The 16,857-nt window shown below is 38.5% G+C and overlaps 2 protein-coding genes and 1 long non-coding RNA gene across 6 annotated transcripts; 2 read left to right on the top strand and 1 right to left on the bottom strand.

Annotated features, from left to right (window-relative positions):
- On the top strand, positions 1-2,722 carry LOC147046466 (uncharacterized). Its single transcript, XM_085930104.1, has 2 exons — positions 1-331; positions 679-2,722. Exons 1-2 carry the CDS (start codon positions 16-18, stop codon positions 1,452-1,454), a joined length of 1,092 nt encoding a protein of 363 aa, XP_085786230.1. The 5' UTR covers positions 1-15; the 3' UTR covers positions 1,455-2,722.
- On the bottom strand, positions 2,027-4,930 carry LOC147046465 (uncharacterized). The gene is made up of 3 exons (XR_015068206.1): positions 4,911-4,930; positions 4,137-4,456; positions 2,027-3,597 (listed from the first exon to the last, which is right to left on the bottom strand). It is a non-coding gene; the product is annotated as an uncharacterized LOC147046465 (long non-coding RNA).
- A 2,395-nt stretch (positions 4,931-7,325) lies between these two features.
- LOC147046464 (CREB-regulated transcription coactivator 1-like) lies at positions 7,326-15,280 on the top strand. Of its 4 annotated transcripts, none has more exons than XM_085929938.1 (14): positions 7,326-7,520; positions 9,032-9,118; positions 9,607-9,728; positions 9,961-10,020; positions 10,305-10,399; positions 10,651-10,715; positions 10,788-10,828; positions 11,060-11,241; positions 11,369-11,514; positions 11,599-11,691; positions 11,975-12,079; positions 13,275-13,358; positions 13,463-13,640; positions 13,862-15,280. In XM_085929938.1, the coding sequence occupies exons 1-14, from the start codon at positions 7,395-7,397 to the stop codon at positions 14,065-14,067; spliced, it is 1,590 nt and encodes a 529-aa protein (XP_085786064.1). In that variant the 5' UTR covers positions 7,326-7,394; the 3' UTR covers positions 14,068-15,280. The 4 variants fall into 4 exon arrangements, with proteins under 4 accessions (XP_085786064.1, XP_085786063.1, XP_085786066.1 ...); XM_085929937.1 differs by having other exon boundaries at positions 9,002-9,118; XM_085929940.1 differs by having other exon boundaries at positions 9,002-9,118; positions 13,842-13,981.
- The last annotated feature ends 1,577 nt before the right edge of the window (positions 15,281-16,857 follow it).

Here is a 16,857-nt window from a genome sequence, read left to right as displayed (position 1 = left end):
CAGAACAAACCCGCCATGCTCAGATCATGCACGCTCCTCTCCTCTTTGCTACTCCTGCTCTTTGGCTCCAGCTCAGGGAAGTGTAAGCCTCAACAGGCCCAGAAGCAAACACTTGATGTGGATATTCAGAGGGTCCAGTTAGTGGAGGCGGTCAAGATGGGAATCCTGAGCTCACTTGGGATGAACAAGGAACCCAAGATCACCCAAAAAGCATCTGAGCGAGAGTTGAGGAGGATGTATCAGCTCTACTGGGAAAAATTGAAGGAGATGAGGAGAAATTCTAGCCAGTCGACAGGGGCGACCGTGTCGACAGTGCTTTTTCCAGCTACAGGTAAACGGCGCGATGAAACGCTCGCTTAATTCAAGATTCAAGCGATTCAAGAGTTTTTTATTCGCAACGTTCGAGCGTGCCAAACAAGGAACTCGTGAGTGAAAGGAACGTGGGAGTAGAACGGGATGTTTGTTGCAGAGTTCATTCATGAAATCTTTTCATGTGACTTTACCCGTAAAAACCTCAAGAAAGATAACACATCAGATAAACTGCAATTTTCCATTGTGCTTGTTATTTCATAACCAGCAGCTATTTGGTAGCATTTGAACAGGGTTGTGTAGACTTTTTCCAGCTCATATCTCATTTTGAACACTTTTCTCTGCTCTTTCTCTCCATTGTGGGGCCAGTGAAAGCACCTCACTGGAAAGACCTGTCGCAGTTGCCATCCGATCAACACATGCAGTTGTACAGAGCTGTTTTCCATAAGAAACCAAACATCCATCGGGAGGCCATTCTAACTCGATCTCAGCTTCGGGTTTCCAGGCCGACTCCAATTCAACCAACGCAAGCAAAGTCTGACATTAGGCGGGAAATTAAAGTCAAGCGGATGAAGATGGTGAACTCCACTGGGTGGACACACACGACCCCTCTTGTTGATGTCTCAAAGATGCAAAATGTGACAATGGACATCGGCACCAAGGTGACAAAGTGGATCAAAACTGATGATGATGATGATACAGCATTGGTTGTGGATGTAAGGATGGCTGTGGGTGAAAGCGACCCAATCATTTCTCTGGAATTAGACTTCATTCTCCCCAAAGCAGCAACGAAAAGAAGGCTGCGTCGCTCCAACAAGGAGGACGAGTGCAACGAACAAGGATGGTGCTGCCGCAAATCCGTCAACGTGTCATTCCAAGACATTGGCTGGTCCGATTGGATCGTGGCCCCAACGGAGTACACCATGCATTTGTGCGACGGCACGTGCCCGCACAACTACAAGCCGGCCAGCATGCACACGCAGGTGAAGTCGCGCTTAAACCAGATCATGAAGGGCGGCTCGCCTAGGCCATGCTGCGTGCCGGCCTCCTACGAGCCCATGGTCCTAATGTACTACGACGGTAGAGGGAAGTTGAAACTATCACCTTTTAGTGACCTGATAGTCACTAAATGTCATTGTGCCTAAGGCAGCCCAAACTCATATTGCAATGTTTTTTTTTCTGACTGGACTTTTATGTTTAAATATTTTATTTATTTGAAAATTGTATTTATTTTCCGACTCCTAAACTACATTCGTGTATCAAGTGTGCCATTGCTATTGTTACAGCATTTTATAAAGCAGTGTTTCCCCATTCCCAATTGTTTGAGCTAAGGCACACTACTACACTAAATATCTTGAGCCATCAAGGGATAAAAACTACCCAAACGGATGTGTGAAATCTAACAACAAATGATGGATGGGCCATCTTGAACCCAAAACCGAGTGACTATTGGTAGTAGTGTTAGCCACTGAGCCATCCAGCTAGCACTGACATTTGTTATAAAAGTTACGTTTGCTTCAAATCAGTATACATCACACAAATACAATCTTCAATCCCATCTACCGGGTCAAAGTAGTTAACCTCAATTTAAATGTAAACCAGCAATGAGTGGCATAGGAAAACAACCCAGCATTTAGCACGTGTAAAAAGACACACACAAAAAAAAAACAGTGGCAGGACATTTAGTACCTTGGCTTTTGGTAGGGCCTTACCCGACTTTATCCACTTTTCAATACCACTACAAACTACGAGTCTAGACGAGAAAGCAGTAATCATGAAAAATGTCAAATACATCATACTCAACAAAAATGCTGATTAAATAGTGTTGCCTTGGCCAGCTTTGGGTAGGATAGTACAGACATATATAGATGGAAACATCATGGCTCCTCAATTAAGATTAAGCAGAAATATTGCTCATTCTTTGCAGAGGATAAAGAAAGTATGACTATTGTTATATTGTCTGTCTACATGTATCCCTTCACCCTTTGTGTTCAAATATCTGTGGCTTAAAAGGTGCGATAAGTCTATTTGGTAATACTTCTATGGTGTTTCCTATTATGTGTTCGCATTAAGCTAGCCGACTTTAAGGCAAAGTAATGTGGTTGTTTACAATACACATGTAACATTCTCAGGTTAATTGTACCATCTGCTATCTAGTCAAAAAGCATGTTGTCATATTGCCATAGACAGATTATTTACCAATTTTTTTGGCAATAAAAAAAAAAATACCTTGCACTGCACAACACAGTAGTTGGGATTCGGGAATCACTGCTATAACATACTTTTTAATTTGATTGTCATTTATGTTGAAGGTACTGTATTATATGACGACTATTTTGTATTGTCATGATTATTTCATTGCCATTTTTATTTATCTATACAGACCTGTTGCACTTGAATTTATATCACCAACAAGGACATTTCATAATAAACATACAGGAAATAAAAAGTTCTCATTGGCCATGCTGTCATCAAATTAGTTCAGTGGTTTATGAAGGCCAAGGTGTGTCTGCACAGTGTAGGCTTCACTGCAAATCAGCTTATTGATAACTTTGACAGTATCTTCTTTCAATGACCCTGACACCACTTTGACTGTAGCCTTGACCGAGGCCACGGGCATAGATGTTGCCAAGACAAGTTTCCACGGGTTGAATTTAGTGGAAAAGGCACCAGATGTTAAGCACTGTTACATTCAAACAAGATTTTGTTCTACAGCATTCATCCCTCCATCTAAACAACAGGCACAAAACAAACAATAGTAGCCTCCATTATGGAACATGAATGAAATAAATAGAATGACAATTTATCTACGCCCTGTCGTCTAGGTAGCTTCAAATCATGTGACAATGTGAAAAATGTGACATACATTTGTGCCAAATTAGCAAGCAGACTCTCATGTGCCACATACCCTAATGAAGGAAATAGAGATGTTCACGTTTTCAAGCTGGAAATACAGTCCATGTTGAATTTGTTACAGCTAAATATGAAAATGTTAAAGTCTGTTCTACATTCTGTACTGTTGACAAAGTGTTAAATAGCCCCAAAAAAATTTGATCAAGTTTAAAGAAATAGACATTCAAGGTTAGGAAATCACCACAGGCTGTGTGAAGCAGGGCTGAGAAAAAATGCGATTGTGATGTCAGTTTCTATGAATGCGGGACAATATAAACGTCGTCGTCTCGAGATTCTGGTAGAAAGGCGAGGTTACATGCAGGATCATTGCTGTAGATTGCATCATTGGGGGAATCACACTGCAAGTACAAATTCTCAGCGGGTACATGAGATGTCCTGTGGAGAAATAATCACCAGTGATGTCAAATTCAAAAGCATCAATAAAATTATTAGTGCAAATATTACTTTACTACTACTTTTAGACATCTGTATTTGTTCTGTACTACTTGAAAATTTCTGATGATTTTTTTGTTGTTTTTACACTGTACATTTCAAAATCGATATGTCTGTACCAAGCTTTTTTATTTTTATTTTTTTAAACAGCAGATGACAACGACGTAAAAAAAAAAGAGAGGTTAAGGCAACCACTCTCTACTTGTACTTAGGGGTGTTTAATGGATTTCTTTTCCTTAGTTGAGTTCAAAGCATCATTCGTGAGTCATCAGCTGCTTTGTTTGCTTAAAACACTACTCAGAAAATCACATAAAGTTTAAATGGAGCATTTTCTCGCAAACAAAACTAAGTCAAATAGGGAAACCGCATCACATGCAATGTTTCTTCATCTGTTTCCGTTCTGTTCAGTTTTGGGGACAATACGTTCATACTATGTCACACTTTCTGAATCAACATTATTATGTAAGAAGACAATGGCACACCTGCTCTGAGACCTGGCACCACTTTTCTGGCCTTTCATATTTTCATAGATGGGAGTATTCTCAGTCGATGGTGTTGTGGTCATGCCAGCGTGCTGATGGTCCCCCTGTGGCGTCCTTATGCATTCCATCTTTTGGCTTTTCTTTTGACCCGATAGAGGCAGATTCCATTTGTTCTTACAGAATTTGACCGTGATCGTAACAGCAATTGCAACCAGCATCAGAAAGAAGAGTGTCAGGCCCACAGCGAGACCTACAGGGGAGGTAGGCGCTGAACATGCGGTACCATTTACAGGTACGCAAGTGTTATTGAGCCACATGACCTGAAAATATATTCAAACAAAAAAATCAAATTCAGCTTACCACACATTGTGGTCCAAACACAACATCAAATAAATAATATTCATCAAAGGTTTCTTTTCGGCCAATGAAAGGAGGGACCAAATATTACACATGGCAAATATGGACCGAGTATACATAATAGTGAAAATCTACAAATCTCAAAATTTCCTACAAAAAGACAATGTTACTAAAAAAAAAATACACGTCATTAAGTCTTGAATCTATATTTTATTTTACAATAGATGAATACAGTCTGCAATTTCTATTTCAGTAGGACATCGAGTACAGCAAAATAAAACCCCAAAAGACAATGTTACTAAAAAAATACACGTCATTAAGTCTTGAATCTATATTTTATTTTACAATAGATGAATACAGTCTGCAATTTCTATTTCAGTGGGACATCAAGTACAGCAAAATAAACAGCCATCTTACCGCTCAGGACGCCAAAGTCGACAATTGTGAGAAACGTCCAGCGGTTTTTTGTCAACCCTTTTACACTTGCAACAGAGTAGTTCCTCTTTTCTTCTGTCATGAAAGTGGGGGATGATGAAGAAGCTATTATCAGATTTCCTGTAAGAGCTTTTTATGAAAATACCACATCATTCAATATAAGGTAACTTGCCTGGACTTACCCTTCAAGTGTATCATCATGTTTGGTGTATTTCACGAGTCACTCGATATTACATTCATAATAACCCCTCAAGGAGATATGATTGAGTGAATATGTTATGAGCCTTTTAACAAGAAAAATGAAGTGAGTAAATTGAAGGGGATGATTGCTCAAGAGGGGAAATCTGCAACCTTGGACTAATCATGTGCAGGACCAAACCTCCCGCTGCTGACAAGTTCATGCTCCCAAAAACCAGTTGACATTGTTTGTGCACGTAGCACCATGTTTCATATCTGGCTATATTGTTGATTTTGTGAAAAAAAAACAAATAAATATGGGAAAATAAAAAAGTACATCAATAATGATTCAAATCAAATGTATTGTACCTAATAGGAGTATGTATTTCTCCAATAAAAAAAATCTATACATATTTTGGTACCAAGTTAATGGAGTGCATTTCTAGTTTGACAGATGATTAGATACATAGCTCTACGTATTTTAAAGTGGAAGGAGTCAATTCATTTCAAATTGATGCACTCACATCTTTAAAATCAAAATGAGTTTTCTGATTCAAATCAATTTTCATTACACCCCTAGTACATAAGTTTAAAAAGTATACCTAATAAACCACAGGTGTCAAACGCAAAGCCCGGGGGCCAGATACGGCCTGCCACATCATTTTATGTGGCCCGCGAAGACAAATTGTGCATCAAATTTGTGTGTCATTACTAGAATTGCAAATTGTCTTCACTTTTAATGATATCTTTTTAAAAAAACTATTTGACCAGTTTTTACTCGTCTTATTTGAAAATGAGTTATTTGACAGTTTGTTTTGTAGCTTTTACTGTATATAATATAAGGCGCTCATACATTTATTTGGGTTGACAGTCATAATGGCCCTCCGAAAGAAGCCATTACAATGCGGCCCGCGAAAAAAATGACTTTGACACCCCTGTAATAAACGGTCTGAAAACAAACAGTTCTAAAAGTCAACATGCTAATGATTGTACTTAATGTTACGCAAACATTCAATAAAGTGATTCTTTAACATACCACTAGAGGGAGTCCACGCAGTACAAGTTGTAAGTCATCTATACTTTGAGACTGTTGTTTTGTATTCTATTTTACTCCCAATGCTTGCAAAAGTGTTATTCATGTAGCTACATTGTAGCTACTGTGAATGAGTTATGAATTTGAATGGGTTGGAATGTTGAAGGGTTGTCCTGGGTGCGCCCATCAGCTAGGATACCCTGAAGACAAGCTTTGCAAGGCCACAAATATTCATCAATTAGTGGGGCAAAAACATTTTTGAAAAATGTCAGGCCAGCAGGATCAGCAGCGTGTTTATTTATGTCCATTATACAAGTCTAAATTTCCCAAAGTAATCTCATCAACGATTTTCTTTGCCACGGTTTGCCTTTAATCACAGCTTTTCAGTGTTGCCATGGTTACTTTAAATCAAATCTTACTCTTTGATGGCAGGTGAGACAACACAACTGTTGTCATTTAACTTTAGTATGAACAAGAGTCAGGGCTTCCACTGAGGTATTTGCAGAGGTTTCAAACTCATTTTCATCACGGGCCATGTCATAGTTATGGTTTTACTCTAAGGACCATTATTGTGAAAATCATTTAAACATGATCAGATCCTACTCATATTGCAAACACACTGATGCCCCTGCATTTCATTGTTGTTATGTTCATTTTGTTAGAAATATTCGAGTTTGAATTCAGAAGTCATGTGAGCAGTTGTTTCAGTGCAAAAGTGCAACTCTTAGTGTACTTGCAAGACAAGTACAGGCATGTAGAGAGGGAAGACTTCCTAAGGCATAAAAGATGAGAATTATTTAATTACAAATTATAACTCAATGCAAAAGGAACAATGTGCTGACTCGAGTTCCCCAATGTCCACATTTTTCTATTTAAAATGATTTTTATTTTTTTAGAGGTACTGTGATGTAAGAGAGACAGTCATTGATGCACTTTCAGCCGCCTGTTGAACTCACAAATACGAGAACACTTGCAAAGAGCTGCTGTAGATCACGACTCACAAACCAGCGCAAAAAAGAATTGAAAAATCATAAACTTTCTGGGTGAAAAGAATACATTCGGGGTATTGTATTGGTCTCAAAATGAGTCAATTTTTACCCGAACTGTATGTTCAAAAAAATTCAATTAAAACATGCCGTACAACGGACATTTTACTTTGGTATGATCCACTAACCGGAAGTGGATTTCCCTGACTCAGTGTGACTTGCCATTGACACTGAGCGTTGACAGAAAGCGGAGCAGAAGACCATCAAAACATGGCGACTCAAAACAATCCGCGGAAATTCAGCGAGAAGATTGCTTTGCATAACCAGAAGCAGGCACAAGACACGGCGGCGTTCGAAGAAGTGATGAAAGACCTCAGCATTACTCGGGCTGCCAGGGTAAGGACGCCTTTTCCCCGCCTCCTCACTTATGCTCGAGCACTGAAACGTACTTGCAGAGTGCGCAGGTAAACAATAACAAGCGTTCAAAGCTAACACATGGAGGAGATGTTTAGCGTTTCCCCCATTCTTGAAATCTCCAATTATCAAGTGGATGGAAAGACATGACAGTATGGTGAAGTTAAAGTTGATTCGGTTTTTGCAACACGCAAGTGGGAGCAAAGGGGCGTGCGACACTTGACTTACGAGGTGAATTTGTTCCTTGTCCAGGATCGTGACTCGAATTGATCGACTCAATTTCCCATGTTGAAATGAACCGAAATACCATTAATACGTTTCATCTGCCCCCAAACTATCAATGAATAAAATTAACACTGAACAGTAGGGCCTAACAATTACTTAAATTCAAATTAACATTCTAATGTATCATGTAGAATGAAATTTTCAAATAGCAATTTATGGGGTGAATAAAGAAAAACTCTGCTTTATGATTTAATATTTATATAGTTGTCACCGTACAGTTCCCATATTTAGGTATGCACTTATTTTTTAGAACAATTCAGCGTAATTTATTGCAATTTATTTGGACGCCTTATTTGAATCTTGTCCTTTCTGATTTTATTTCAATGAGCTACAATACAGCTTGTGCTTAATTTTTCATAACAGAACGTAATTCCGACATTGTAATCGATGTTGTAGAGCATAGCAACGTGTGTTACTCTACTTGAGTGAACTTGTCAGACCCATCCTGTGGTTATGCAGTGTGTACACTGCATGATTGACAGCCAAACAGCAAAAAAGAAGCTTGGCAGATTATGTGGATTTTAAGCCACACAAAGCAAATGGGCCTACAAGATAAATCCTTTGACTGTCGTTGAGTCTACACATTATGGACTATATTTATACTTATTGACGCTAGAAAATGTGTTGTAGTAGAAAAAAAATGGACTGTTTTGCAACAGTATTTCATATTGTTTTGATTTCACCTATGATTCATTTTGTCCCCTTGTCAAAGACAAATGCATAATAATAGACATTTAAATAATTTATATTTTATTTCTCTCAGTTGTTGTGTTGTGGTTGAAAGGATTTAGACTGGCCTCTCTCTAATCCAGAGACCTTCTAATATGTAATCAACAGATCAGCGGGTGAACATATTCAGAGACATACATGTTCAGATTGAAACTGGAGTTAAATGGACCGTGAGCAGGGAAAGTCATTATTATTAGATTTTCTGCCCTTCCCAAAGTGAGCTTGAATGAGAAAATTTGATTGACCTGTTTTGGTCGCCCTGATGGGAAAAGGAATTGAATTCCATTTTGAAATAAATACTGTATCCTTTTGAGGGCTTTTGGGACTGAGCTTCATCACATTTCTGTCGTCGCTCGTGGTTGTAATGAATTTAATTGATGTATTCATTGTTAAGTGGATATATATATATATATATATATATGTATATATGTTTTATGATCTGCTTCAAGTTGAAGTTGCAGACGACTCAGTATTTGCAGTTAGGACCTACCCATGGGCAGTACTATGGAGGATCGTTGCCAAACGTAAACCAGATTGGAAGCAGCACTGCTGATTTTTCTTTCCAGGTCAGCTACTATTTTTTATGCTTTTTGTGATCCCACTAGTATGAACACAGCAATCTGATTCATATTGCGTTTATGATTTAAACTGCAAAATTAACATGTTTTTATCCATCTCAGAGGGCGGCCAATTTGCCACTTGCTGTCGACTGAAAATGACATCACGGTTGCCAGGTCTCAGGTCACAAACCAATCATGGCTCAGCTTGAGAAAACCGATGAGCCGTGATTAGTTATGACCTGAGCCCGAGCAAGAGTGATGTCATTTTTAGTCGATAGCAAGTGGCAAAATGGCCGCCCACTGAGATGGATAAAAATGAGTGGATTTTGCGACAAATGAAACATAAATCAGAAAAAGGTTGTTGTGCACAGAACATATTATTCCAAAGAAAATGTTGTGGTTTCAGTCCATTTTAAATTACCTTAAATGATTTGTGCCTCGAAGTGAATGAAGACCTCCACAATACCAATTTGCTGTCAATTTGCTGTCATTAGAATTCTGGGATGGACGCAAACAGCTCATCTCGACACCACGGGCTGGTGGACAGAGTCTACCGGAACCGAATCACATCACCCCATCGGAACCCTCTCACTGTCGACAAACACGGACGCCAGATATCCTTTTGTGTCCTATAATGTGAAGTTTAGATCTGTTTAGTGTAAACGTGAGGATGAAAACTATTGGTTTTTTTTTCCTTCCTTACATTATTTTTAGATTACAAATTTTCCAGATGGGCCTGTAACATATGTCCCCCACAATGATTGTGGGTTCACTATAATTAATTTACTGTCTTAAAAAGTTCATCTTGAACAATTGCAATGGTATTTTCTTAAGCTTCAGCATCACATTGACAGCTGTCCGTACGGCTCGGTATATTTGTCACCGCCACCTGATATCAGCTGGAGGAGGTAAGTGGCTCACTGCGTGATTGTATCCTCCAGTGCACCTTTTGTAGTCGTCGTAGTAAATCCCTTATATTGCCTCAGCATTATTATTTTTTTTATTACAGACACTATAAAAAAATATGCACCGTTTGAACGCTAACACTGCACTTTAATGTAGGAAAATAAATTAAATTGTATGTTAAAGTGAAATTAGGAAATGTACCTATATAAATGTTAAAATATTAACCAAATTGTGATTGGACACTAATGCCCGCAGTGTAAATCCAGTCTCTGATTTGGTTTTGCAGGACAAACTCTGACTCGGCGCTTCACCAGAGCACATTAGCTCCCGGCCAGCAAGCCTCCTTCATGGGTGGGTTCCAAGAGCTCCAGCCCAAGCAAGGTACATACAATAATGATAATAAATGCTAATATTATTTTTTCATTTTGCTGCTTTCAGTTGACACTTGAGTCATTTTGATGCCAATGTAGTGGAAAAGGATTTCATTGTTCTCTCTGTCGCAATACATCGCTAGCAAACTAACTAACCACATTGGTGGCACCTGCTCTATAGAATATTGAACCTTTTCCGGCAATCCTTCAAACTATCAAACATTTTTGGACAACCCGTGTGCCTTTTTACTTTACTGCCAGGATTTCAAATCGTCAAACAGGAAGTTGGAGAAGAAATGGCCAAAGAGAACTGGGACTGCAAAAAGGTGGACACATACAGATTTTGTATTTCATATTAGTTTGAATTTAGTCAAACTTATGATCTTTTCTCCTTTCAGGATGTTTGTAGATCCAAATCATATGAAGTCCCTGGAATCCAGTGAGTTTTGCAGTGTTGATTGCAATACATGTATTGCTTGAGTTTATAAAAAAAAAAAAATTAAAACACGGAAAGTGGAACTCGGGAAACGCAACCACATTCAATTGCAATATTGATCACCATTCGGTTATTTTTTTTTTTTTAAATCGATCAGCCCTAATCTCAAGGCACCAACGTATTGTTATTCCTTCAATTTCTAAATTGATGGTGCATCTGCATATTTTCCGACAGCATAATTCCATCACCGGCGCAGCATCTCAAACCAGTTGCTCACAACACTGGCGGTTCTCTGCCTGACCTATCAAACATGAAGTTCCCTCCTCCGCTATCCACCCCGCTGGACTCAGACGATGCGTCGGCCGTCTCATTGAGTTCTTCCAGCAACGGCGCGCACATGCTGGATAAAATACAAGGTAGCGAAATAGCCAGCACTGCTCATCATTGAACACCTACAGAAACCTTTTTACGGTTCTGATTCTGCACTGTGTGAGTGCTGTTGAAAACTCCATTTTCATGCCATTGTTTTTAAACGCTGGGTAGGATTGAACGCCTCTCAGCCCGCAGTAACCATGGAGACGCAGTCTGGGCAGGACAACATGGATCCTCTTATTCTCAACACGAGAGACCTTCACCAGCAGCAGAACTTGCAGCACTCGCCAACATCAGTACCGCTCCCACTCTCTCAGGTAAATCTTGCTTTCTTGATAATTCTATCAAGTAGTTTGTTTTGGGACTAAGCTTTGAACTAAATTTGCTTTGGCTGTTTACAGGTTGCAATCAATGCCATGAACCTTGAGCAGCAGTTATCCCAGTATGCCTTCTTCAATCAGTCTCCGCCATCCCAAACACACCAGAACCAGCCTGTGAGTATAATCTAACATTTTGATTACTCTCCAAATAACATCCAATGGAACATTGCTGGAAATTTAACTTGAAATTCAACTTTGGGTTGTTCTGTGGCCCTAGCGGGGATAAGCGATCGGCAAATTTGATTGTACCGTGTTGTATCGCATTCGTAGGAGTTGTTGTTGTTTTTTTCTGCGCTAGCTAGACGAAGACAGCACCACTGAAACAGATTTGCAAGACTCCAAAATCCATCTAGGCCTCAAGTTTTTGAATGACTCAAATCATATCCTCTTGTATCAGGCCTGCCCACTCCAACAATACCGCAGTAGGGTGGGATCCTCTGCCAATCAATCTCCAACCTCCCCCATCTCCAACCATAGCTTCTCACCTGGAACTTCGCCTCAAGTAAGGGCGTGGGAATCAACGAGGTGTAGGCGGGCTCTTTGTTAGACAAGCATCCATCCCTGGCGTCGTGGTTGTCTTGTCGGAGTCTGTGTCTGCCCCCCAGCTGCCTTGTTGATGATTGCAGCAGATCTGGGCAAAGGAAATATATATGACCATGCAGTATATTAGCTATAGAAGTGCTTCTTAAACTGGCAGAATTTAATAATTTTGTTCGAAACCTAAATTAAATGAAGAAATCTGTTTTTGTTTTCAATGTCATTTACTAAAAAAAAACCACATCATTTGCATATCTGCATTTGGAAGCTAAATTAGTTTGTTTTTTTGCCCAGATCTGTTCATTTGTGATACAATGGTGCGTGACGAAGCGTCCCTTCCTGTTGCTTTGTGCTGCTCCTCTGTATCCCCTCCCTAATACCCCGAGAAAATTATTTTACACAAGCTAGGGGGGATTTTAGGCACTCCAACAGGAAATGGTAATCCCCATGGAAGTGTTTTTTTTTATTTTTTATTTGGGGGCTGTGTTCATCATTCTCACCGATGGATTTTAACAAATTGAGCCAAGCTTCGCTGGGTGTTGCATTTAGATAAACGGAGCACACCCAAGGTAAACACGGCTCAGGGTTGTTGATCATAATCTGCCTCTCTATTTGTAGAAGAGATTTCAGGAACTTGCATTTTAAATATTTTACGGCACTGCCATTCTAGCTTTGTATAAACCGTTAAATGTACAGCTGGTAATTTACAAATGAACATATTTAGAGGAAAAGTCAAAAGTTTTTTTTGTTGTTTTTTTTTTTTTCAAGTCAGCCTTTGCTGTTCTGTGATGGTTACGCAGTGCATATCAGAACATCCTTTGCTGCTCTGACATGCTTTAACTGCAGGCATAACTGTCACGCTGGTTACATCAGACACGTACACACTGTAGAAGGAAGCTAGTTGAGGAAATAATCCAATTACTTGAACATTAGGAGGCTGTCAGGAGTTGCCGTTGCTGGTTTGTCTGAATGTGACATTTCAAAATAATTTACTTGTCAGGTCATTTTAAATCGGGAATTTAGATCGTAAATGCCAGTGAGAAGCAATTTGTTATCCTACGAGGAGAACAGGAGAAAAGGGACAAATCTTATTGTTGTTGTTTTTGTTAGTATTGTATTACGCTTATTATATTTGCATTAGTACATTTTTTTTTTTGCAGCATAACTCCATCCTGGGCAGTGTCTTTGCAGACTTTTATGACCAGCAGCTTCTGTCCATTCAGGCCAGTGCTCTCTCTCAACAGGTATGCTACCTCAATTCTAACAGGGAATTCTTGAAAATCTTTTTCAAGAATTTATAGACAACCTCTGCACTTTTGTATTGCTTCTTCCTCATTGTGCTTGCCAGCTGGAGCAGTTCAACATGATGGAAACACCCAACAGCTGTGGTAGCTTCAACAACCAGACCTCCACACTCAACCACTCCCAGGCCTTGATGGGCTTGTCTGGTGGCCACTGTAACCTCACGGACTCTCAGCAGCTTGGCTACAGTAGTCACGGCAACATCCCCAACATCATTCTCACAGGTGATCCTGGGTCATATTGCATACTAAGAAATACTGTAGGCCCAATTTTAGAGTCAGTTTTAGCTAATTGCCGAAGTTTGGAAAAATGGCACTCCATATGTTTTTTTACTTAATGTAAAACTGACTTGGGTTTTTTTGCGACTATTTGTGGCATCTCTGTGCAAAAAGAGACTTAAGAGCCCGTTCACCTTCCTCATTCAGTGTGTTTGGCTCCTGTTCAGTGAGTGGTGAGTCTCCTCCCAGCCTGCCTAATGACCTGGGTGACTCCCTGTCAAGCGATGTCAGCTTCGACGTCGATGACCATTTCCCACTTGATGACCTAAAAATCGACCCACTGACACTTGATGGCCTGCACATGCTCAATGACCCGGACATGGTGCTCACTGACCCGGCCACAGAGGATGCCTTTCGACTGGATCGCCTCTGAGTGGATCACAACTTGCCTGATGGACTTCTATAAGAAAGCTTTTTAAAGAGAGAGGCCAGCTTCGCTTCTTCTGAACTAGAAAAAGGGCAACAACCTTAAAAACTCAAGGTATGAATTCTGTTTGTGGTTCTGCCAATGACACGCCTCTTTATTGTGATAAATTGTTCAAAGGAGTAGGAGTCTGGTCAAACTGACAAAGCAGTGTAAAACAAAAGCAGCTACAAAGTGTTCTGACATGGTGGACATCATGTAGAGATTTTACTTGACTTCTTAATAACACCACCATACTTATCAACAAAGCTACTAATTAAATGTATTATATGCCAGATTGCTACACAATTATTTTTGGTGTCTGAATACTTTTTTACCAATCAGAGGATAGAAAAACGCTGGCAATAGGCAAATTTGAAATCTGGAGTTTGTCATGTCGTTTTTATTCTCCGAGGAAGTTGACCTATGCAAAACAGAATTGATTTTGGAATGCAAAGTGATACTGATATTAAGTTCTTAGAGCGCACAAAGATGCTGCCATGTTTATACAGTATATATGTTAATATGTTTAAAACTTGCCCAAAAACAAAAAATCAACAGAGAAACAAATTGCACTTGCTCCCAAAGATGACCTCAGTGTAGTAGAAATCTTAATTTTAAACAGTCTCTGTTCTCAAAGAACATTGTGTGGATGCAATGAAAATGTATTTAACTAGTATGCTCAAAATGGCTTTCCATCTGTAGTAAGCTCACATCTGGTAAGGATGTGTGAGTATTTAGAATTGGATTTTTGGACTAATAATTTGGATTCTCCATGAGCAGAAAGAGATCTTTGTTTTCTAAACACTACAGTGAAATTGATTACAGTCAATGTCTTCATCATACTGTATTTATCATGCCTGTCTAATAATTAGACAAATTTACTGTCCATTTGGTGTCTGGGTTTGTATTTCAATGGTTGTTGCATTGCACTTTATGCTTTTATGTAAAAGACTACTTTAAGAGGCAATTTTGATACCAAACATCTATGTGATTTCTTCAAATGCTAGTTTAATTCATTCCTAATCCAACGGTTTGTGCATCCTGATTATTTATTGCGGCCTCTTATGGTGTACCCAACTTGGCCACCGGGTGACAGTATATGACTTTCATAATTATAAGCGACTCATTAAATGAAGTCATGTACGTTATAACTTGTTAAAAATAGTGTGTGCATGCACAATATATATATATATATATATATATATATATATATATATATATATATATATATATATATATATATATATATATATATATATATATATAATATATATATATAATATATATAGTTATATATATATAGTTATATAAATACATTATATGTAATAATTATTCACTGTCTGCCAATCTGCTGCTGGTTGTGAAGTGAGTCAGAAATGTCAGAACGATTTTTATCTCAAAAAAGTTCTTAAATTGCGTCACTCCTATCTCAAAGCACCGCAGCATTACATAAACTGGACTCCTCGATATAACAGCCTTGTCGAAAAAATGAATAATTGTGAATTCAAATACACAGAAAGATATTTTGATTCAATGTCTTCTTGTATCTGCGTTTTTCACATTAATTTGACTGCATTGTAAATGAAGCTGATAATTTTATTTTAATTACATTTTAAAAAAAGCATCTCTGATGGCCTGCGGATATATCACATAAAATTAAGTAGCAGTATTTTTGCATTAGTTGTAGTTTTATCGATTGTAATAATTTTGTGATTGCAAGACTGGCTTGTTTTTTAATTTCCTACCTGTTGCTTTAACTGTGTTTTGTCATGTGTTTTACTATTAAGTTTTTAAGTCAGTTCTGGAGCCGTTTTGTTTGTACAATGTGTTACACGGTTATCTATAGTACAATATGTGCTTACTTATTTGATATTGTCTTGGTAAATCTGACATGCGTTGTGTATTGCTTTGTGTTTTATGTAATATGGTGGCAAAGCACGAACATGCTGCAATGACAATAATTATTTATGGTGAGACAGACATGTTTGGAGGTAAAAAAAATGTGTGTGTGCTCAGACTGCACCCCTTTTTGTCCGGCTACAGTTGATAAAGTCTACACACCCCTGTTCAAATTCCATTCTTGTGATATAAAAAATGAAATCACGATAAATTATTTTAAAAAAAATTCCATCATTATTGTAACCTATATTTTTTTTCTCTTCTATTTTCATCTTCTTTTGCTTACTCTTTTAGTAGATATTAAGCATCAGTAGCCTACTTAAATACAGAGTTTAAGAAGTCTTGCCCACTCTGAAGAACTCCAATCAGTACTTGGAGTAAAACCCCTGATAAAAGAAGGTTCACTGCACTCTGGACTCTCAATTTAGTATTTGGACTCATTTTGACTTTTTCCAACAGTTTTCTTTGTATTACAATTGATAAATCTTCAGGTAAACTAAGATATTTAATCTCAGATGAAAATATATCCAGGTTTTATTTCCCTATTGAGAAAAGCATGTACAGAGCATTTTCTTGCAGGATAACAGCTGTGACTGTTTGTTTGGTAAATTCACTTTCACATTACTTTTAAGTAACCACTGCCTGTCTCAATCACATTCCACATAGATGCACTTTGATATGCAATGTTAAAAGTCCCAAAACAATTCAAGGACAATAAAAATGTCCCTTGTGGTCAGTCTTTATGTGCATTTTGAAGACAGCTGTGTTGGTCCATTCCTCATCTGATGGCAGCTACATTGTGAAATATTTTATTTTGTTTCAGAGTACACAATTTCAAACATTACACCTAAGTGTTGC

Source organism: Syngnathus leptorhynchus, chromosome 14, assembly GCF_054491065.1.
Source record: "Syngnathus leptorhynchus isolate UIUO chromosome 14, UIUO_Slep, whole genome shotgun sequence".
NCBI lineage: Eukaryota > Metazoa > Chordata > Actinopteri > Syngnathiformes > Syngnathidae > Syngnathus > Syngnathus leptorhynchus.
Note: the sequence above shows the minus strand (reverse complement) of the source record. Positions and strands in the feature narration are given on the sequence as shown.